General features: G+C 49.8%; 1 protein-coding gene across 1 annotated transcript in view; it reads right to left on the bottom strand.

Annotated features, from left to right (window-relative positions):
* The window catches only part of LOC101651781 (methylthioadenosine phosphorylase), a 46,615-nt gene extending 28,227 nt beyond the window's left edge, over positions 1 to 18,388 (bottom strand). The window contains exons 1-3 of the mRNA XM_045289223.1: positions 18,299 to 18,388; positions 3,187 to 3,273; positions 1,253 to 1,311 (exon numbers count right to left, since the gene is read on the bottom strand). Coding sequence (XP_045145158.1) covers positions 1,253 to 1,311; positions 3,187 to 3,273; positions 18,299 to 18,334 — 182 coding nt within the window. The 5' untranslated portion in view covers positions 18,335 to 18,388. The remainder of the gene's footprint in view (positions 1 to 1,252; positions 1,312 to 3,186; positions 3,274 to 18,298) is intronic.
* Between the last annotated feature and the right edge of the window lie 4,399 nt (positions 18,389 to 22,787).

Raw genomic sequence — 22,787 nt, 5'->3', positions numbered from 1 at the left:
GAGTTTGATCCATGTCTAGCCATGGCATGAAGATCATTTTCTTTTAAAATCAAGATGACCTAGATTTGGAAGGTAATTTTTACTTGATGGAAACAGGGACAAGGAACGAAAGAGAATGAACTAGAGCAAGGATGTTAATGAAGAACCTTAGGTCAAGAAAACAGTTGGCAGTGGGCCAATTAAAACCCCACCCTTCTCTACACGAGGGGGAGCATTGGCCACCAAGGGCCTGAGACCCACAACCTCCAGGTACCCAACCATCACTGTGAATACAGGCGCCAGAGGAGTCGGGTCGTTTGTTCACCACACTGATCAAAGAACAAACACTTGCTCTCACACTTCCCAGTGAAGTCAGCTTCACTGAGTCAAATTCACTGCACCTGCCGGCCACTTCGAAGCACGATCCCATTTTCTAACCGCAGCGAGATCGTTGGCAGCCACTCAGTACCACTCCTCTAACCAAAGCCAGGAGGTGGCCACCAACAGAGGAACCTCTGCATCACCCTTCTTTCCAGAAACAACAGCCCATGCGGACTCGTTCACTAGCAACACCTGAAGGAGCCCTGGTGGCGTGGTGGTCGATCTACAAGGTCCGCCGTTTGAAACCACCAGCTGATCCTTGGGAGAAATACAAGGCTGTCTACTCCCAGGAGCAGTGAGTCTCAGAAACCCTTCAGCGGTTCCCAACCTTCCTCATGCCGTTCATACAGTTCCTCATGTAGTGGGGACCCCCAACCATAAAATTATGCTCGTTGCTACTTCATAACTGTAATTTTTGCTACTGTTAAGAACTGTCATGTAAATATCTGATATGCAGGATGTCTTTTCATGGTTACAAATGGAACATAATTAAAGCATGGTGATGAATCACAAAAACAGTATGTCAATGATATATTGTGAAATATTTATTTCTAATGACAAATAAACGAAATTTTGTCTTGAAGCATGGTGTAGCATGGGTAGCAGTCTTCACACCGGGTACTCGTATGTGGGCGTGTCCGCATGCAGGCGGACCTGCATGGAGAGGGATAGAGGAGCAGTGTCTCAGTTCCTAAAACCACTGGAAATATTTGTTTTCCGATGGTCTTAGGTGACTCCTGTAAAAGGGTCATTCGACCCCTAAAGGAGTCGTGATCCACAGGTTGAGAACCACTACCCAGGGAAGTTCTACCCTGTCCTATTGTGTTGCCACCAACTCAATGGCAGTGAGTTTTTTGGAGTAACACCTGAAAATCAGGTTAAAACCACTTACCTTGCAAGAAGGACACAATCAACGTTCTTTATCTTCCCCAAAATTAAGGCATCGGATGGCTGCACATAAAGAAAGATGATTTCAATGCAAGATTTTAAAACATAGGTTACACACACACACACACACACACACACACACACACAATCTGCCAGTGAGTCAATTTAGACTCAAAGCAGCTCCTTCCGTGTTTTCAGTGGTCTTTCAGAAGTACATCACCAGCATTCTAGACCCTTTGGGTGGGTTTAAATGGCTAACATTTGCCTTGCAGGGACTCTCTATACATAAGGGGGCTTCAAAAAATTGGTGGACAGATTCCGTTATCTTTCACTTCCCATTTAAAACAGACACAAACTGAAAAGCTCCCATTTGAATTGGATGTCCACAATAGGAGTCACCTTAGAGTAGAGGAAGTCTAATTTGACCAATCAGCTTAATCATCCAATAAACAAGCTTCACGTCCTCAGGATGCCCCACCATCAACAGTGTGCTGATGCTGGCCTGGCCACTGGGCTCGGCACCATTCAGCCAGACCTCTGTACAGCAGGCATGGTGAGGGTCAGGGACAGAAGACTGCTCAAGGGTCTTTGGCAGGTTCCAACTCAGGTGTGTGAGTGAGAGGCAGGAAGGACGGAAGGGCACCGTGGTGGGATTTGAGGACTCAGTATAGAGAACCCTGTTGGGTCACCAGGTCCAAGATGGCCATGCAATGGCCAGGGGCGGAAAAAAGGCCCTTGGAAGTTAAGATGATGGCCAACTGGACCATCAGACTTATAGGACGCAAGGTCATGTGAGGAGATAGTGGAAAGGAGGTTGTGGGTGGTATGCTCAGATCTTCCATAAGGTGGTCAGAGGGACTGCGGTGTGTAGAAGCAGGATAAGGAATTCGATCCAAGCTGGTGGGTAGGGGGGCTTGGCAGACTGCCAGTCTCGGCTGCAAAGAGGACTACTTCATTTCCAGTTCAGCTGTGCATTCACAACCTCAACAGTGTGCTGGATCCCCCAACATTGGGGCGAGGGCTCACCACTTTGTAATGATACTTCCTCTTCCTTTAAAAATCATTTTATTGGGGGCTCATACAACTCTTATCACAATCCATCCATCCATCCTGTCAAGCACATTGATACATTGTTGCCATCATCATTCGCAAAACATTGTCTCTACTTGAGCCCTTGGTATCAGCTCATTTCCCCTTCCCTCCCCACCCCCTCCTCCCTCACGAACCCTTGATAATTTATAAATTATTATTATTTTGTCATGTCTTATACTGTCCGACGTCTCCCTTCACCCACTTTTCTGTTGTCCGTCCCCTAGGGAGGAAGTTATATGTAGATCCTTATAATCGGTTCCCCCTTTCTACCCCACCTTCCCTCCACCCTCCTGGTATCACTACTCTTATTATTGATCGTGAAGGGCTTGTCAATACTCTCTCTTCTTAGTCATTTGAGAATGCCCAATGTTGTCAAAGTAACCCCTTGACTCTGAATACAGCTGCTCCCCAGGGTCTCCAAGGTTGTAATCTTTGTTAGGTGACTGCCTCATCAGTCTCCCATGGGGCAGCAGGTGGGTTTCAACTGCAGCATCAGGGCTCATCTGAGTCACCGGCCTATCCCCCAAATTAACATAGGGTGACCCAAAGGTCTAAAATTGAGCCAAGATGAATCTGAATGGCAAGGCTGGAAGGGTTCAGCTGCTAGGCTAAAGTGAGTATCTGGTTTCTAGGACATATAAATGTAAGTTACCTGTGTGGCCAGGGCCTTCCTGCCTGCCTCCAGAGCCCTCTCAGGTGACAGAAGTCAGAGGCAGGCCCCCTGGGCTTTCCCATCTGGGGCCCACCCACCCCACTGCCAAGACAAAGGAAGTCCTTATTTTTTAACAACTATCAAGCCGGCCAAGAGATAAAACAGCTCATAAGCCGGCTTGAATTGGATATAACCTTGCCAAATGGTGTATCCACATATTTTTCGGTTCTTCCTTCTAAAATCTCTGGGTCATCCAGGCCGGTTCCACCAATTATTCCAATCTAAAGGGGGTAGGGGGAGACAAAGGAAAAAGAATACAGCTGAACAGTTTTCATGAGGGACAAAACCGTGATGGCAAGCACGTCTCGAATTCACACCCGAGTGCTCACTTCCATTGCCTAAGCCCGTTATTTTTTAAATCCCAGAATTACTGGAAACAAAACAAGATCAAACAGCAAAAAACCCCAACATTTGCTCATTCAACAAGCACTCGAAGGTCTTCCGGATTCCAGAAGTGACCAAAAGAGAGTTTGTCTTTGGGAGATTAGGTCACACTTATCACTGGCTGTCCGAATTATAAACGAGCACAGAAAAGGTCGCATACACACTTGTGTATAAGTCGAGTTTTTCAGCACATTTTAACGCAGCGTTTGTGGTAAAATTAGGTGCCTCAGCTGATATTCGGGTCGGCTTATATGCTAAGTATATGTGGTACTTCCATTAGCATAAGTAGAGAGAAAAAACAAACACAATTAAAAAGCAGCCAAATGTGGTTACAGAAAACACATCGTTACCAACCTTCCCCCCTATAGAATGGGCTGGGCAACCAGCGGGAATAAGATGCTAAAGTAGGGTGCTCGAATCAAGTATCCTTGCTGTTGCTGCCTGCCAAGCTCCTGGTGACTCTGGGCAACCCCTCCATGACAGAGCAGAGCAGCTGGCTAGCAGATGGGCACCTTACCGCCGCGGCACCAGGCCTCCTTTCCTCACCGTCACCCCTTTGTCAAAGAAACCAGGGGTTATTTTTTCTTCATCACACCACTAGACATCGTAAAACTGGGCAGGGAGCAAAGGCTGGCGGAGTTTTGACTGTCACGCCAAGCTGGGCTCACACCTGGAATCAGAAAGCCATTCCTATGTATGTGAACTTATGGAGACAGACACTGTCTTAGGGGCCGTCGAGTGGTCAGACTCATGGGGGCAACTCAAGTGTGCAGAGAATTGCACCATAGTGTTTTCTAAACAGAAACCTACCAGCTTCCCACCCTCACACCGCCAGGCCCTTTCTTCAGTACTGATTGGTGGGTGCAACTGCCAACCAACCGTTGGTGGCACTTAGGTACACATAGAAGAGCCCTGGGCTGCCAACGGCAAAGTCGGCACACATACACACGAATCCCTACACGCACATATACGTAATTCAAAGGTGGCCTAACAGCTTTCTTAAACGCCTATGTTCTACTGCATTTTTTGAAGACTAACTACAGCCTGTGTCTTCAGACTAACCCAAGGCAAAGGAACCTGGCACTATTCTTGGCACTAAGAAACAATGACAAGAGATAACGGAGCATTAAATAAACAGCTAAAACCAAAGGCACCACAGGAAGGCTTCCTTGGGCGATGCTTCCGGACAAAGGAAGCACAGTTAAACCATCAGCAGGAGGCTAAGGGGACGGACAACAAGCCCAAGGAAAGGAACCTGGGTGGTTTTCCCCATAACAAAAACTGTAAGCCGATTAGCCCAAGTAAACCTCCTCCCCAATAAAAAGTAAATCTTTGTGAAAATCACTGCCGAATCAGGACTTTGCCGATCATTACATGACCTATTTTCCAGATTAGATCAGAGACACTTACTTATAGCAACATATATGTAAACGGCTAACCTCTCCGGTTCTCTCTTTTCTGAAAAAACAAACTAAATTCCAACCTGAGAAAATGTTTTTAACTAAAACAGTAGCCCTCCCCTGTAAGAACGCATGTTAGGTTTCTCGGGTGGGAAATGCCTCGGTCCCAGGCTTCGCAGGAGAAAAAATTCATGCCGAAGCCTGGTTTGTGATCCGAGGTTTTTTTAATAAAGGACGGAGGAAGTTTGGGGCGTCACAGTCCCTGCACGCCCACACATGGTGGCTGCGGCCAGAGAGAACCCGCGAGAGGAGAAACGGGAAAACGGAGGGTGGTTCACGGTGAAGGTCTTTTTTTGGGGCCTTGCGCTGGGAGGCGTGGCCGACGCTGCTGGCTGACCCCATTAGCCCACCGGGCCTAGATCGGGCCAATCCAGGTGCACCCGCCCACCTGGTGTACCGCCCCTTCCTGGCTCGGAGCCTGAATTTGGAGCATGCGCAGTAGACACACTAGTCCCCTTGCGGGCAACCTAACTGATCTACTGGAACAAGAGGTGGCACCTCCGTCAATTTCCCACTGATTAATCAGGGGATGGAGACGCTGCTACCGCTCTTGAGAGCTCTTACATGTTAATTCTACAAAGTTGACACAAAGTATATGTCGTTCAAGGACAACTATGTGATATCATTAAAGCTTTCTCCACTTGGAGTATCTCCGCACGTAACATGATACGAGATTTGGAACTATCAAGGGGTTCCGACAGTTTTAATCTTGGATCACTGAATCGGAATGGACTGGCAGCAAGTTTTTTTTTTTTTTTTAAGTGAGAAACCAGTTTTTGAAGTTGGTGCCACCTTGTGGTACACTGTTGAAACCACGGCAAACTACATCAAGCCCATTTTTACCTTAGATGGCTACAAGTAAGGAGCCAAAGGGGCTGGTGGACTAACTGAAAGGCCAGGAGTTCCAACACACCAGTAGCTCCTTGGGGAAAAAGCTATGGCCATCTCCTCCCTTAAAGGTTTACAGCCTTGGAAACCTTACATAGGGTCATGATGTGTCAGCATCTACTTGATAGCAATGAGTTTGGTTTTAGGTGGGCGGTGTGCTGGCTTACACATTGGTCTGTTAATTAGAAGGAAAGCAGTTCAAACCCACCAGTCACCCTGAAGGATAATGATGAGGCTTTCTGCTCCTGTAAATATTTACAGTTTCTATCCTGTGCGGCTTGACTGAGGCATTATTACATCGACTCACTGGCATTGAGTTTGGAGTTGTTTCCTGTGGTGTTAGAAACAGAAGCCCTGGTGGTGCTGGGGGGTAAGCACTGGGCTGCTAACCACAAGGCTGGCAGTTCAAAACCACTTGCCCCTCAGCAGGAGCAAGGCTATCTGCTCCTGCAAAGATTTACAGCCTTGGAAACCTTATCAGGGTCACTTTGAGCTGGATGCTTGTTGGCAGTGGATTTGGTTTCCTCTTTTGTTAAAAATGAATGTTACTTACTGCCATCGAGTTGATTCCGACTTGTAGATGAGTCGATAGGATAGCTATCAAATCGGCGAAGTTTTCCCTTAAATACATTTCAATCATGACAGCTCAAGCAAAAATCTTAACAACTCCATCACCATTTTATGCACTCCTAATCCTTTCCCCAGGGTCAGGTGCAAACTGAGGATGTGTTTGGCTGCTCACCCAAAACGCCCAAGAGGTGCACTGCAAGAAAGGCCGAGCGAGCTTCCACTCACCACCATATGGGGCCCCGTTCTACTCGGACGCACACTGGGAGTGGACTCTGTGTGGCCGTCTTGTTTTAAAATCTTCCTCCAGTCCAGCTTCTCTATTTTCTCTCTCATTTCCTATACTTCGGAAACACCACAGGAAAGCTAATGCGGGTCAGCCCCACATCCTCTCACCCTGGGCCATGGAATGGAACTGCTGCTGATTGGTTTCATTACCCTCAGCAGAATTCACTGGGGATCCTGCTGCTCCCAACAACTTGGGTTGTCTGCCTATGACCCCTCTGCCTCGGACCCTGGATGCCACCCTGGACCCTCGGGCTGGTTCAGAGTTGGTTTTGAATGACCTGTCCACTTAGGCAGCCAGCTGCTGGGCAGATGGCCTCCTGGGCCGCCCTCACAGGTCCAGCCCAGGCTGAATGAAACCCCTGCACTTGTCAGCCCTCGGGGAGGAAGTGACTAACGGGTACTGTTCACCAGCATAGTCTCTGGCCCTTAAACTACCTGCGGACGAGGCAAGTCAGCTACCCAACTGACGAGCTGCTCATGAAAACCCACATCTTGCAACAGCCCGGGACAAGTGTCATGATTTGAGTACAGACAGCCACAACAGGGAACTGAACCTTCAGCCATTTTCCTGCTGCAGAGAAAGGGCTCCAAGTGCCAAGATATGGCCAATATCACCATCTGCTGGCGTAAGGGCAAAGTACTGCTAGGAAGAACCTCCCAGACACCTGTGGCACCAAATTCCATCCACACTTCCTGAACAACCCCCACAAAAACCCACTGGTCATAGCAACCTTCCTAGAGCCACCTAAAAGATGAGTCAAGGCCGGGCCTGCCTGTGTCATAAAGTCTGTTTGAGTGCGCATGGAGGGCTTCACAAAGTTCGTGGAAAAACGGAATGAAAAGATGGGATTTTAGCCTGAACTTTTTGAAGCATCTGTGTCAAAGGCACTGGGCTAGGTGAGCCGGTGACCGCTCTGATCATCTGTCTGATCACCTGGGCGCTGGAATGATTACACACCCTTTACACACAGGGGAAAAAGAGCACAGACATGAACTGGCACACAGGCAAATCCTACTGAGCAAAGAGAGAGCAGGTGTCGTCTTTCCTCTTGAGCAGTGTGCAGTGTGCTTCCTCCGGGTCTCAGCCACCCCGTTCTCAGCAGGGCTCCTTGCAGAGGCTGGCCCAGTCCAAGGCATGCTCATCCTGTTCTAATCCCTGAAGCCTGGGGACGCTGCTTTCTGGGATGAAGGGTTTTGATGGGCAGATTATCCTGGATTAGGAGGACGCAGCCTTTTAAAGGGAAGGCAGGAGGGTCAGCAATGGAATGGGGAATTAGGTGCTGGGCTGTAGGCTGTTGGCCAAGCAATGGGGACAAACTCTAGAACAGTGGTTCTCAACCTGTGTGTCTCGACCCTTTTTGGCGGCGTGTGTGTCGAATGACCCTTTCACAGGGGTCGCCTGATTCATAACACTAGCAAAATTACAGTTATGAAGTAGCAACAAAAATAATTTTACAGTTGGGAGGGGGGGGTCACCACATAAGGAACTGTATGAAAGGGTCGAGGCGTTAGGACGGCTGAGAACCACTGCTCTAGAACCTGGAAAAGGCGTGAGAATGGATTCACCTCGTCAGCCCCCAAAGACCCAGCTCAGTCAACACAGTGGGCTTACCCCTTGTAAAGCTCACTGTAGACTTTTGACATAAAGAATACTCAATTTGTGATATGTTTAAGTGTGGGGGTAGCCAGCCCCCCACAACTAATCATGGGCTCGGTAGGTGCAATTGTACAGTTAAGATATGTAAAGCCATAGAGAATAGCGAGAGATGGGGCAGAGAGACTACAATAAAGAAGTCGGACACATTTCATGGTAGCATGCTCACGTCAGTTCCTCTTGGTGGTCCATGTGGAGGTGGGAGACAAGAGGGCAGGAGAGAGCTCTTGTGAGGTTTTATTTCTAACCAAAGCTTATATATCTTTGGGGGTATGCAAGCCCTCTGATTACAGGTAACAATGTATGCCTTGAGAAGGGGTTGTAACATAGGCAGTACAAATAATAGGAGGGGGATGACCTAAGGGTGTACACAATAGTACAGGGAGGGAATCAGGGTACATATGTGGCAAGATGGGCGGACCCTAGACTCAAAATAGTAGCCTAACCTTAGTCATCCTTGAGTGGACCCGGGCTTGCCTTTGGGCACTCCTTCAAGGAAACAATATCAGAAGGGAGTGGGTCCTATGTAGAGTGAATCAGACGATACAGTCTTATTGTTCTAGATACCCTTAAGGAGAATAACCTCTGACCTACTTTCAATGACCTAGTGTATGGTCATTTACCATGTGTAGCAAGCAGCGTCTTGGGTTTGGCATATATATTTGGGGGGTACAACTTGGGAGAAATCTTTCTGTTTCCCACATTTAAGCCAGAGTTTGTGCTAATTTGTTACAGCAATAATACGAAAGTAATCTATTGACTGAAAAGGCATCTGAACCCAAAAAACCCATTTGCCATGGCACCAATTCCAAGTCCAAGCAAGCTTCTATATAAGTTTCTGAGATCGTTGGTCTTCACCGGAGCAGACAGCCTGTCCTTTCTTCTGCTGACCTCACTTATACCACCACACCACCAGGTCTCCTGAGAATCCCCTGAAGAGCTCGTGAAAAGCCCTCTGGGCTCAAAAACCCGGTGATCTCAAGGATTGTCAGAGCCGAGGTGAGGTTGCAGGATCACCCCTGGAGTTTCTCACTTGGCAGGTTGAGGAAGAGGCCTGAGAACCTGCATTTGCAGCCAGCTCCCAGGGGATGTGGATGCAACTCACACCCTGAGATGCTTCGGAGCCACAGCCAGGTCCCTTGCAGCAAGACCATCACATTCATGATGACAGGTTGGGTCGGAGCTCCACTGCCTACAAAACCCCCACTCTCGCTTCCTCTGCATCTCTGAGTTCGATTTTCATTTGATTCATGGAAACATAGGAGGTCGCAGAAGTAATGCACACATCGTCTGTCCCCATGGTCCTTCAGAACAGTCAAGCATTCAGACACACAGACAGGCTCCCACACTCCCAGTAGAGAACTAAGGTAAGAAAAAACCATGACCAAGACTTTCGAGGGAACGGATTTTGAAGGTTCCCAAAGGAACGGGACAAGGGTTGGAAGATGAAGCAACACACTAATGAGGGTTGACAGGGTCAGACTGAGGTGAAAGAGAAGATGGCGGTCCATATAGGTAGGCATAAGGGAAGTCTGGGGAGGCGGTGGTGGTAGAAGGGAAAACGGGCTGGAGGTTGACAAGTGGTTTGAATTTGGGAATGCAGAATTGATGGTCTGAAATGTAACCCTCCACCTAATTCACACACACAAACACACTCCACCCCCCTTAACTGAATGCTCCTTCCGAGGAAGGATGGAGAGACCTGGCCTCACCCATGTGGCTCACATTATCAGGAGGGACCAGTCCCTGGAGAAGACCAACATGTTCAGTGAAGTAGAGGATCAAGAGAAAGAGGAAATTCCCTCCATGAGAGGGACCAACACAACTGTACACGGATGGGCTCACACATCATGGGAATAGCACAGGATGGAGCAATGTCCTGCTCTACTCTACATAAGGCTTCTCTCTGAATATGCGGTTGAAGCAAGTCAAAGCTGGTCAGGCCCCAGCACCTGCTGTAGGACAATCTGCCTTCGATTGAGGTCCACCAGGCAATAGCAGTTGTTACTTGCATGGCCACAGCTCTGGTTGCTACTCCACGGTGTCCCTGATGCCCATCAGGACCACCTCCTTCTGTCGTGGCCACAAGAGACAACCTCAATGCCCCCATTCATGGTCTCTGCTGTTGAAGGAGGCCCTTCAACATCTCCTGCCCCTGCCCCCTACAAGCAGCATCCCTGGGGAAGGTTCTCCTCCTTGGCCATGAAAGTCACTCACCACAACATAACACGGGGTACTTGAGGGTGGTGTGGGGTGGGGAAGGCAGGGTAACTGCTCTCCAGAGGGTCTTCTTCAACAGCTGATGTTTTCAAAGTACATCACCAGGCCTTTCTTCCGAGGCAACTCAGGGTGGATTGGAACCTTCACTCTTTCAAGTAGCAGTTGACTATGTTACCTATTTGCAACAATACCCTAGGTTTCCAAAGGGCCACTCAATCCACTGCCATTAGATTTGATTGCGACTCTATATAGGGTTTCCAAGGCTGCAAATCTTTAAAGATCATTTTATTAGGGGGTCTTACAGCTCTTATAATAATCCATACATCAATTGCATCAAGCATATTTGTACTTATGTTGCCATCATTATTTTCTAAACATTTACTTTCTATTTGAGTCCTTGGTATCAGCTCCTCTCCCCTCGCTCCCCCCCCATAGCCCCTTGATAATAAAAGTATTATTACTTTCATATCTTATACCGACCGCTGCCTCCCTTCCCCGTTTCTTTTGCTCATCCCTGTGTGTGTGTGTGTGTGTGTGTGTGTGTGTGTGTGGTGCAGTTATGTGTCCATCACTGGGATCCATTTCCCTTTCCTCCCCTCTTCTCCCAACCTTCCCCCTACCCTTCTGGTATCGCCACACCTATTCCTGGATTCCATGTGTCCTAAGTTCTTATCTCTTATCTGTACCTGTGTACATGCTCTTGTCTAGCCCGCAGTGAAAGGCAGGACTGGGGTCATGACAGTGGGGTGTGCGGAAGCTTCAAGGAATTAGAGGAATATTGTGTGTTTCATTGGTGCCATATTGTGCCCTGGTTGGCTCAACCCTTCCCTGTGACCCTTCTGTGAGATGTCCCATAGTCTACGGATGGGTTTTGGGTCTCTGCTCCAACCCACCTCCTTCTCAATAGTATGTTTTTTTGTTTGTTTGTTTTGGGTCTTCTGGTGCCTGTTACCTGATCCTGTCAACACCTCATGATCACTCAGGCTGGTGTGCTTCTTCCATGTAGGCTAGTTGCGTCTCTGCTAGATGGCTGCTTGTTTAACTTCAAGCCTTTAAGGCCCCAGACACTGTGTTTTGATAAGGCTGTAAATCTTTAATCTCAACTCCCGTGGCTTATCTACCAGTTTGAAATGATTTACATAACTTGCCATCTAGCACAGGAGCAAAGGGGGCATAGTAGGCTACTTGTTGGGCCCCTACTGCAAGGTCGGTGGTTCAAACCTACAAGTTGCTCCTTGGGAGAAAGATGAGACTATCTGTTCCTGTAGATTAGAGGCTCAGAACTCTTCAGGGGAGTTAGTTCTATGCTCTCCTGTAGGGCTGCTGGGAGTTAGAATCGACTCCATGGCTGTTTGCTTTTTTGGGTTAATATCAACTCACTGCCCATGTGGGTTTCCAAGACTAACTCTTTACAGGAGTTGAGAGTCCCATCTTTCTCCCATGGAGCAGCTGGTGGTTTCAAACTGCTGATCTTGCCGATCCCAGTCCAACGCGTCACCACTATGCTGCCAGGACCATCTACCAGGTGAAAATGGAAACCCTCTCGCTCCTCTTCCTACTATTCTCACATCTTGCCAGTCTCTGTTTACTCCCAGAATCTACCCCACGCCTGGGGCCTCTGCTGGTCCCGGAGAGGAAGACCTGGTGACCTGCTCCATAAAGACTAAACCCCCAAACCAAACTCCCTGCCACTGAGTCATGCGGACTCATTGCGATCCTATAGGACAGGGCAGCACTGCCCGTGTGAGTTTCCCAGACCGTAACTCTAAGGGAGTAGAAAGTCCCGTCCCTCTCCTGTAGAGCAGATAGTGGTTTTGAACTGCTGATCTTGTAGTTAGCAACTCAAGAAGTCACCACTCCACAGATGGCAGTGTCTGTGAATCATTCTAGCCAGTGACCCCTCCAAGGTAGGTCTCTTATATCAGTCACTTGGGGTCACCAAGTGCATGCTGGCCAGCGCACAACAGACACCCTCACCCTGGTGTCTCCTCTGACGTCTGTGGCTCCCTGAGCCCTCCCACCACCGCCAGAGTCAGTGCTGATACAAGAACACACTGTACAGGGTCAGCCTTAGCTTTCCCCACCGGATGGGCTGGTGGGTTGGACTTTCTGGTTAGCAGTCTGAGGCCTCCCCAGCACCACTCGGTGGTGCATACGGTTAACATGTTCAGCCTGCTAACCAAAAGGTGGGAGATCTGACTCCACTCAGTGGAGCCTCACAGAACTGCCCAAGGCCTCCTTCTGAAGGACCAGCTGCTGAAAACGTTATCGTCGCACAAGGAGTTGCCAGGAGTTGGAATCAGCTCATCAGCCACTGGCTTCCCTGGTGCCCACCTGAAATGTCCTCACAGATCCTTGACACATCAGCATGCAGCCCTTCTCTGGCAGCCTCCTCTTACCAGGCCCTAGTGCGATCATTTAAGGAGACCAGGGAGGACAGTGAGTTATGCTCTGGGCTGCTAACCACAAGGCCAGCAGTTCAAAACTACGAGCTGTTCCGTGGGAGAAAGATGAGGCTCTCTACTGCTGTAGAGTTACAGCCTTGGGAACCCACAGAGGCAGTTCCACTCTGTTCCACAGGGTGCTATGAAGTTGGAATTGGAGTAAGTTATGATCATTTAGAAATCTGGTAGGGTTTCACTCTTATCATAACCCTGTAATGGTCTCTGAGAGAAAAGTAGCAAACAACCCACATTCTACAAGGAAGACAAACATCCACTCGGCCTTCATGGTATACCACCTAGTGACATTCCCTTTCTACCACAGCCCATGCACATCCTCTCCCAACGTTTGGGACTTGCTACCTCCATCTTTAGGTCACCGGCTCTTAAACATATGCAGGTGTCAGCGCAAAACTCACCCATCAAAGGTGTGACACTCAGCACCCACACCTCCCTGTTCCCTGCCACGTCTAGACCTACCACTGGAATATAGACAGAGCCCTAATGTCTGGCAAGCATGCCCGCCCATCCTCATGTCAGCAGAAACAAGAACCTGTGACAGTCAGGTTTCAACAATAATCTAAACATTGTACTGTCACTGTCAAACCTGATGGTGGTTTCCATCTGAGTGAGGCAACTGTACCCCTCACAATTGAGGACAACACGTTTCTCCTTGAAGGGCTGGTAAACTCGTGGGGGTGCTGAGAACGAGGCCGGGAAAGTGAGGTTTCTGTCTGCAAGCCCACAACCTCGCACAGTATGCGTCACCTCACAGCCGAGGACCGTGGGCTGCGGGGCATCAGTGTTGTGCTGCAAGCGGTGAGGCTCCCATTGGAGGCGGGTTCCTGGGCTCCATGCCGTTCTTCCCCTCACCCCGCAGCAGTGGCTGCAATGCTGTTTTATAAATGATCCGAGGACATGGTGGCAGTGGCCACAGGAGCCACCCGTCAGCGAAGTAACCCAAAGCTGAAACTGAGACACACGGTGTCTCTACACCCACCCTGCCACCCTACCCTTCTCTTAAAATAGATAGAACAGATCGAATAGCTATTAAGACGTTTGCCATTTCAGCCCGCATGTGTGTGCAGTTCAGTGACGTGGACCTCGTTTACCATGCTGTCTGTCATCACTACCTGGGACAAAGACAGGGCTTCCCAGGCCAGTCAAGAGTTAGTCTCAGAAACTCCCTGGGGCAGTTAGCCTGTCCAACCAGGGTCCCTATGAGTCAGAATCCACTCGATGGTGGTGAGCTTGGTTTTGGTTTTGAACAGAAATTCAGCATCCCTTCCCAAGGAACCAGAAACCACTATTGTGTCCTTGTTCCTACCAAGTGAGTCTCCCTAGGTGAGGCTAGAAACAAAGACAGGATGAAAGTGGAAAGTTTGACTGAATGATTAAGCAAGCAGCAAGTGTGGGCTCTGCTCAAAGGAGGCTCACGGCTTTATAGGAGCATATGCAAGACCGAGGGCAAAGCTACAGTCTTTTTAGTGCTTGTGGGTGGGCAGACGCTGCTGCTGGTGGACCTCCTGCTTTGTAAGTGGGGTCAGCTGAGAACCACCTTGGGGTAGGCTGAATTTTCCAACCTCCAAGCACTCTGGGGTCAGCCTCCACCCCTAAGCATGCGTGCATGCTCTCTGGCTCCTGACAAATTTGTCTGTTCTTACTGTGTTCTGGGTTGGTTCCTTCAAGGACGCAAAGCTCTGAAAACCCATTACAGACTGCGGGTACACTGAATGATGGCAGTATCCTTCCATATGGATTGTAACTCAATGTAAATTAAATAAAAATCTTCGCAAGTGAACCTCGAGGTAACATCATGATTAATAGGGAAAACACGGAAGCGATAAGGATTTCATCTTGCTTGGATCCAGTCAAAGCACGTGGAAGCAGCAGGCAAGCCATCCGATGATACCCTGCCTTGGCAAATGTGCTCTTCGAGACAGCTGTGCTGGGGACTAAGGTGCACCTGACCTCAGTGCATGTGAATGACGGCGCTGGAGAAGAACATTTGTGCTGGCGGTGCATGAAGTGTGGCACCGGCAGTACCACAGACTGCCAGCAAACAAATCTGCCTTGGAGGGAGAACAGCCAGAATGCTCCTTAGAATTGAGGCTAGCATGACTTCATTCATCTCATGTACTTTGGTCACGTTATCAGGAGACCAGTTCTGTAAAAGGACAACATGCTAGGCAAAATAGAAACTGACTGCCATCGAGTCAGCTCTGACTCACAGTGATCCTACAGGGCAGCACAGAATGCCCTGTGGGTTTCTGAGACTGTAACTGTTTACGGGAGTAGAAAGCCTCATCTTCCTCCCAAGGAGTAGTTGGTGGTTTCAAAATGCTGATCTTGTGATGAACAGCCCAACGACTTACCCACTATGCCAACAGAGGGTCAGTGGGAAAAGTGGTAGACCCTCCATGAGATGGAGTAACACAGTGGCTACAACAATAGAATCGAAGTTAACAATTGTGAGGATGGCGCAGGACCAGGCGGGGCTGCCTTCGGTTGGACAGACAGGGTCACTATGAGTCAGAAGTGACTTACCAGCACCTAACGGCAATCCACAAAGCTTATGAAATGAGGTTGAAATGGAGGATTAGGGCCTCTTAACCAGCCTCGTTGAGGTACTTCACCTAAGTAGGATCATACAATATTTGTTCTTTAGGGTCTGATTTCTATTGGTCAGCCTTGTATGTTCACTGTTCACCCATGTCATAGCACGTATCAGGACTTCTTTTCTCTTTGTGGCTGAGTAATAGACTACGGGACAGGGACATACCGCATTTTGTGCGTCCATTCATCAGGCTGATGGGCAATTGGGTTGGCAATCGTGAGTCGTGCTGCAGTGAGCACTGGTGTGCCAGTATCTGTGGGTGTCCCGGCTTTGTAAGTCTTTTGGGGTGCATTCCTGGGAGTGAACTTGATGGATTTGGCTTATCACACAATAAAGCTGAAAACATGGGGTGACCACATGCCAGATTTCAGAAATGCTTCACCACACCCACCTGGTGGAGTGCCAAGGTCTAGGCCCACTTCTATCATTGAACAAGGGAGTTTGCCTCAGCCATAAGTTTATCTGTACAAAGAGGGGTGGTGGTGGTGGATATGTGGACCTGAAGGATCGTTGCAGGGTACTATTCTATGATTTGGGGCTAGAATGTGGTTTTTATTATGGTAGCCTGTTTTTGCCTTGGGCACTAGCACCGAGTGTGGTCCATACAGAATGTGGCCAGTCCAACTGAGGGGCTTGGCAGTGGCACCACACCAGGGCTTCTCAACACGTGGTGTCACCCCTTCCAACCCCAAAGAAACAAATCAGCAGGCGGGCCCAGCACTATTTGTACTTCTCAATTTTATACTCAGCAGCTCGCCAAGACCCAAAATATCCATCATCCAATATGACCATCAGCACTCTAGTCAGTGCCCATGCTGTTCTTCAATGTACTATATTAATTTTTCATGGAAACTGTGGTAGGGAGAGTTTCTGCGTCCGATGAAAGTGAGACTGGTTTAAACATGCCATGCCTCTCAGATTTTGATGGTCCTTCAAAGGTATTTCTGTAAGGGTGGGTGACCCGTCCCTGTTTGCCCAGTGGAAGCTATTGTCTAGTGACACCCTAGGCATCCAACATTAACCTCAGCTCCCCAATAACACTGTTCGTCAACTCTGACTCATAGTGACCCTATTCAGTAGAGTAAAGCTGCCTCAAAGGGGCTTCCTAGGGGGAAGCAGATCTTTATAGAAGCGGATCTTTACGCCCTTGGGGCTGCTGGTGGGTTTGACAGTTGAGCACTTAACCACTGTGCCATTAGGGTGCTTACCTTTCCCCCCCATCATAAGCATTACCACTTAGTTAAGCTTCGACATGTGCAAGGCAGACCAACCAGTTGCCAAGTTGGTTCCCACTCATGGTGAACCCGGGGGCACCAGAGCACAACTGTGCTGCACACGGATCCCGACGACTGGTTCTCTGGAGGAGAGCTCCCGGTGTTTCTTTCTGCCTCCGGGTGGACTCCAACCTCCAACCTTCTGCTCAACTGGAGGTCTGCCTAACTACCTGTGCCGCCCAGGGCTTCCTCAACTTCCCAACTCACAGCTCCCCTATAGGGCAGAAATTACCCCTGTGGATTTCAGAGACTAAGTCTCCTGAGAGCGGAGGTCACTGAGTCGGAAGGGGCTTGATGGCAGTGAGTTTGGTTTGGAACGTTGCCAGCAAACCTTGCCATACTACCCCCATTTTAGAGCTGAGCACCCAAAGAACTCACGCACTTGGCCAGCGAGCTTCATACAAGAAACCCCTTTCTGCCTTGCCTCCCAAAGCAGGAGGGGCTGTCTACACATACCTCTCTATACATATCGGTTGGATGCATGAGGCTTCTCAAAACGGCCGAGTTTTCACCACCCTCCCCGGTCCCTCTTCTTCAAGGCCATCATCACGCTTTGCAAAGGGCAAATAGTTAACGACCTGGGCAGACTGCACACCGGCTGCCGTGTCTCAGAACCCAGGAGTGCGTGAGCAGTCAAAATCCAGGTCTAACCGCAGCTGCCAAGAACCTCTAAAAGTCACCTAAGTGAAGGGAATCCTTAGCCCATAATAAATCACTTCCAAGAGGTCTTAAAAGGATGCTATCAAGATTTCCTTCTGCACGGTAATTCGACACTCTTTCTTGGGACACCAACCAAAAGAAAAGTGTTTAAAGCCCCAGAGAGGCTCCCCGCCAGCGCTCGCTCCTCCGGCCAAACCTCCGTAGCACAATGAACCCTTGTGCAGAAACCCGCCCCAGGACCGAAGACCAGCGGAAACCGGGCTCCAACAAACAAAGCAGCGTAACGCCAGGGGCCTCCTCACTGGGGAGGGGAGCCCGTGCTAGGTTTAGGCATTAATAATAATCATTAAAAAAAAAGTATCCGTAGTCGCACAGCGCCGGCCGGCTGGTGCAAACTTCAACGGAGAAGGCCTGCGTTTGGAAGGGAAAGCGGGGCCGGAAGCTCGGCGAGGGGTAAGGACGCAGTTCGCCCACGTGGGCAGCGGGCAGAGAGCGGAGGCCGCCAGCGGAAACGCGCCGGGGACTCGACACGCGGCGGCGGGCGCGCCGCCACCGGCCACCCGCTAACTCCAGCCGCGCGCATCCTTGGGGAGGGGGCGCAGTGGGGACCAGGGGCTTGGCCGCGCCACGCGGGCGGGACCGTCGATGAGCCAAAGGAAGGGGAGCGCGAGCAGGCAGACGCGCTCTTTCCGGAGGCCACTCGGCCCGGGAAACCGGCCCCTCAGCCGAGCCGCGGCGAGGGCGCGCGGCTAGCGGCGCGCTCCCCCGAGCAGGGCGGGCCGGCTACGCTCACCTTCACGGCCGTGGTGGCGGCGGCAGCTGAGGCCATGGCTGCAGCCGGCGGAGAACGTCTGCGTCCGACTCCGGGGAGCGGCTGCGGAGCGTCCAGCGGAGCCAGCAGAGCCCCGAGCGGGTTCAAACGCGGGCGCAGAGTGTGCAGGGCGGAGCCCGTGGGCGGTCCTGACTCCGCCTCTTCCTCCCCGAGCCGGGGCGGGATTGGCTGGCCAGCGGGCGCGACTCCCCCCTCCCTCCTGGAAGAGCATTTGGGCGGCTCGCCCCTCGGGGCAGGTCTTTCGGGGTCGCGATTTTTGCTTTGGTTTCCCAGCCCGGTCCTGACTCGCAGGCTCGCTGGAGGATGGTGGAGACCCTGCGGGGCGCGCTAGCTTGGTGCCAGACGCCATGCCGTGGGCTTCCCGGAGCTCAGCTCGCTTTGCGCAAAGCCCCGTGCGCAGAGCCAGCGGCGGCCCTGCTCCCTGGGCGCCGCGCTCGCCCTCCAGGAGGCCCGGCTGCATTCCTGACGTTCTCGCGGGAGGGGACGCCGCCGCCCGCGGGGAGTCACTCCAGCTGCTGCCGGCTGCCGGGGCGCGGACACTGTGTTCTGCACGTTCCCCAAGCAGATGGTTCCCCTTCCCAGAGCCGAGATGGAGCGGACGCAAGATTCAGGGTGACTTGAAGGAAATCGACAAAGCGTCACCGAGCTACGGCTCAACCTTTCCTGATGGACAACCTATAGCTTACTCCTCTTGGCTGTGCAGGCTCGCTTGCTCGGTGTGTGCCGGTGTGTGAGCTTTTAAAAAGATGAGGCCATCTTTAACCCCTTCCAGCCCAGCACTAACCGCTACATCTAGATTCAGAATGGAGGCTCTAATCATACAACACCCACCGAACCATCTCCCTCTTCCAGCCACCCACTGGGACACCCCTTTTCTTTTTCATTTTTTTCCCCATCCCTTTTCTTTCAAAGTCCACTCACGCTTCCCTACTGGCCGGGTAACGCCATTTAACCTCCGGTGATGAATTAAGTCCTCCAAATAAAAAGTATAGCGGGCAGTGATCTTAGGGTGACCTGTCATTCACTGCCATCAAGACAATTATGACTCATAGCGACCCTATAAGGTAGGGTAGAAGTGCCCCTATAGGACAGGGTAGAAGTGCCCTGTAACGCCTCATCTTTCTTCTGAGCAGACCGGTGGTTTCGAAGTGCTGACCTTGAGGTTAGCTGCCTAACATGTAAACACTAGGCCACCAGAGTGACCTCTAATTTTTAAGCAGAGAAATGCTGCTAACGACCTATGACTGTGAAAGAAACGGGATCCTTTTCCCACAGCAGCAAAGCACTGAAACAAAACACAAGTAAAAACAAGTGTTGTTGTTTTCACTCGATCACTGTTTTATATAACCTGGGTCGTGCCCATGTAGCTTGTCTACTTAGCAGTAACCGTCCTTTTCTCATTATTACTTGCTTTAGGTCCAAATAGGCGTTCTGGCAGCATAGTGGGAACGCATCGGGCTGCTAACTGCCAGGCCAGCAGCCCCAAGCCACCAGCCGCTCCACGGCAGAAATGTGGGGGCCAGGGGTGGGTAAACGTTGTGTGCCAAAAGGCAAAATGAAGGAGCAGCCATGACCTTGGACCATGAAAGCAGACCGCCCATTGCCATCTGGTTAATTCTGGCGCATGGGGACCCTGTAGGACAGTGCAGAACTGCCCTCCAGGGTAGCTACTGTTGCCAACCCTGGCAGAAACAGACCACTACATTTCGCTTCCTTTCATGACAGGTCCTCTGGTGGTGTGGCGGTTAAGTGCATAGACAGAACCTGATGAAATGAGCATGGATGCATGGCAGTACAAGAGGCCTGGTGGCCCTGTTGTGTTAAGTATTGGACTGCTAACCTCTCCGTCTGCGGTTCAAACACACCAACCAGCTGCTCTGCAGGAGAAAGTTGAGACTGTGCTCTTGTAGAATCAGAAACCTTGTGTAGGGTTGCGATGTGCTGCCATGGACTCCACGGCAGGGGGCGATGCATACATTCTAAACAGCATGATGGAACTAGTCAGCTTAGCTGATGTTTGAGAAGTGGGCCATCCAGCCTTTCTTTCAGGGAACTTCAGGTGGACTGGAATCTCCGGCCTTCTTGTCAGCAGCCAAGACTGTGCACACTAACCCCTCACATCTGCACTCCCGGCCGTGGTGATGGGGTGGCTTCAATTCATCCATCACAAACCCTTATGTATCATCGCTTAGCCCTCTTCCCCCGTCTTCTGTTTCCATTCATCCTCTTTTCTGAAAATTTCCTTGGACAACTGCTACCCTTTGGATTTCAAAGGGTTTATTATTGTAACACAGGGGCTCAGTTCTGGACTTAAAGGGTGACTAGGGGCAATAGGTCAGGGGCCCCAACAGTCTCCATCTGGCCAGCATACCGGGTTTCTTTGATGATTTTGAGTTTCTGTAGGGCTATTTTGGTTGCCATTTTCGTTAATGGAATAGGAGTCTGACATTGGAAGCTTAGTGAAAAAACTGAAGTCTTATTTGGCAATTTGTCACTCTGGATCTAGCAGACTACTGACAACAAAAGATCTTAAGTGGACAATAGGCAAACAATAACAGAATAATAATAATTTTAAAAGCTGCTGTCTTCTCCAATGCAGCAGCCAGGCTAATCCATGCAGGCATAAAGACCTCAAACCAATTGCCTTTAAGTCTTTTCTCTTCTGACTTACAGCCACCCTAAGGGCAGAGCCAGAGCCCTGGTGGTGTGGTGGTGACGCTCTGGACAGCTGGCTCCAGTCTCAATAATTACCCTGGTCTGCTTGCTGACCAAGGACCACAATTTATCGAGTTGACAGTTGGGCAGAAGCTCTGGTTCCCCTTCAGGGGTAATGTCTCATCCCATCATTTTCAATGTAACCTGGAGAGTATTGGTCAAAGTTGTCACTGTGCTGAGGCATGCCACCACATCACACCGGCCTTGCTGTGCTTCTGCTGCTTGCTGGTACAGTGGTGGCCGTGGCTCATGTGGCCCGGGAGTTTCTGGCCTCTTCTTTACTCTGGATGGCATATTGGTAGCTGAGATGAAACAGTTGCAGTCCAAGTTCTTTTAACATTCCTAATTGGGTAAATAACTGAACTAATCACAATGTGCCTTCTTTCTGACAATATCAGTGAATAGTAACAGTTTAATTAATTAGAAACAGTTTTTCCCCCCAGAGAATGGTTAATCTGAACTTTCTAACTCTCTTATACCTGTGTTATAGGTCATAAAGTAATTATTACTTACACTAAAATCTTAAGCAAATAAGAAAAATGAAAAATACTCTACTATCTAGCTCTAGTTTTTCAGAGGAGGCGACATTTTAGTGTGTTTCAGGGAAAGAAAACCATCCCTAAGTCTAAAGAACCCTTTAACATTGAAAATCCATGAGGCCACTTTGAGGTCTAAGGCTCTGACCCAGGCCATGGTATTTTCAGTTGCCTCATGTGCGTGTGGAAGTTGGACGAAGAATAAGAAAGACCAAAGGAGACTGGATGCATTTGAACTACGGTGCTGGTGAAGACAATCGAAAGTACCATGGACTGCCAGAAGAACAAACGAGTCTGTTTTGGAAAAAGTACAGCCAGAATGCTCCTTAGGAGTGAGGGTGGTGAGACTTCATCTCCCATACTTTGGACGTGTTGTCAGGAGAGCCCCTCCCTGGAGAAGGACTTCATGCTGGTGAAGTAGGTCAGTGAAAAAGAGGAAGACCCTTCAGGACAGCGGTTCTCTACCTGTGGGTGGCGACCCCCTTGGGGGTCGAATGACGCTTTCACAGGAGTCGCCCAATTCTAACAGTAGCATAATCACAGTGATGAAGTAGAAATGAACATCATTTTATGGTTGGGGGTCACCACCACATGAGGCACTGTATTCAAGGGTGGCGGCATGAGGAGGGTTGAGAACCACTGGTCCAGGAGATGGGTTGAACCCACGGCTACAACAGCGGGCTCAGCCATAACGAGGATTGTGAGGGTGTGGCAGCCCTGGCAATGTTTCACTCTGTTGTACGTAGTTTCCGACGAATCTGAACGGACTCGATGCCCCCTAGTCACATCATCAAACTTCTTCAAAACTTATTTACAGCAAATTTTATGTGACAATTTCTAATGGTCTTTAAGAAAAGTACAGTGCCAAAAATAAAGTATAATGTGGTCAAGTCCTTTTCCTGAATATTGAAAAAAAGTTTTAGAACCTTCTCATGGTCCGCCAGGGTGTCAAGCCTCAGGGAAGGCCATTTCTGACTTCCTCAGGCTTCCCTATTGACCCAAGGCCAAGGTCAGGCAGGTCTCTGGCTCACTCCTTTTTCACTGTCCTCTAATACCAACTGTTCATCTTGCGGCGCTCTACTTCTGTGCTGGGTTCGATAATGAGTTGCAATGGCCACACAGAACTCACAGACAATACTTGGGCTTAAGGGGCTTTGTTAGGGGAGTTAACAGGTTACCACAAGTGACGATCAGTAAAC

Source organism: Echinops telfairi, unplaced genomic scaffold (assembly GCF_000313985.2).
Source record: "Echinops telfairi isolate 266 unplaced genomic scaffold, ASM31398v2 ScPeMD7_25;HRSCAF=90, whole genome shotgun sequence".
Lineage (NCBI taxonomy): Eukaryota > Metazoa > Chordata > Mammalia > Afrosoricida > Tenrecidae > Echinops > Echinops telfairi.
The sequence above is the reverse complement of the archived record's forward strand: the minus strand, read 5'-3'. Positions and strand labels throughout refer to the sequence as shown.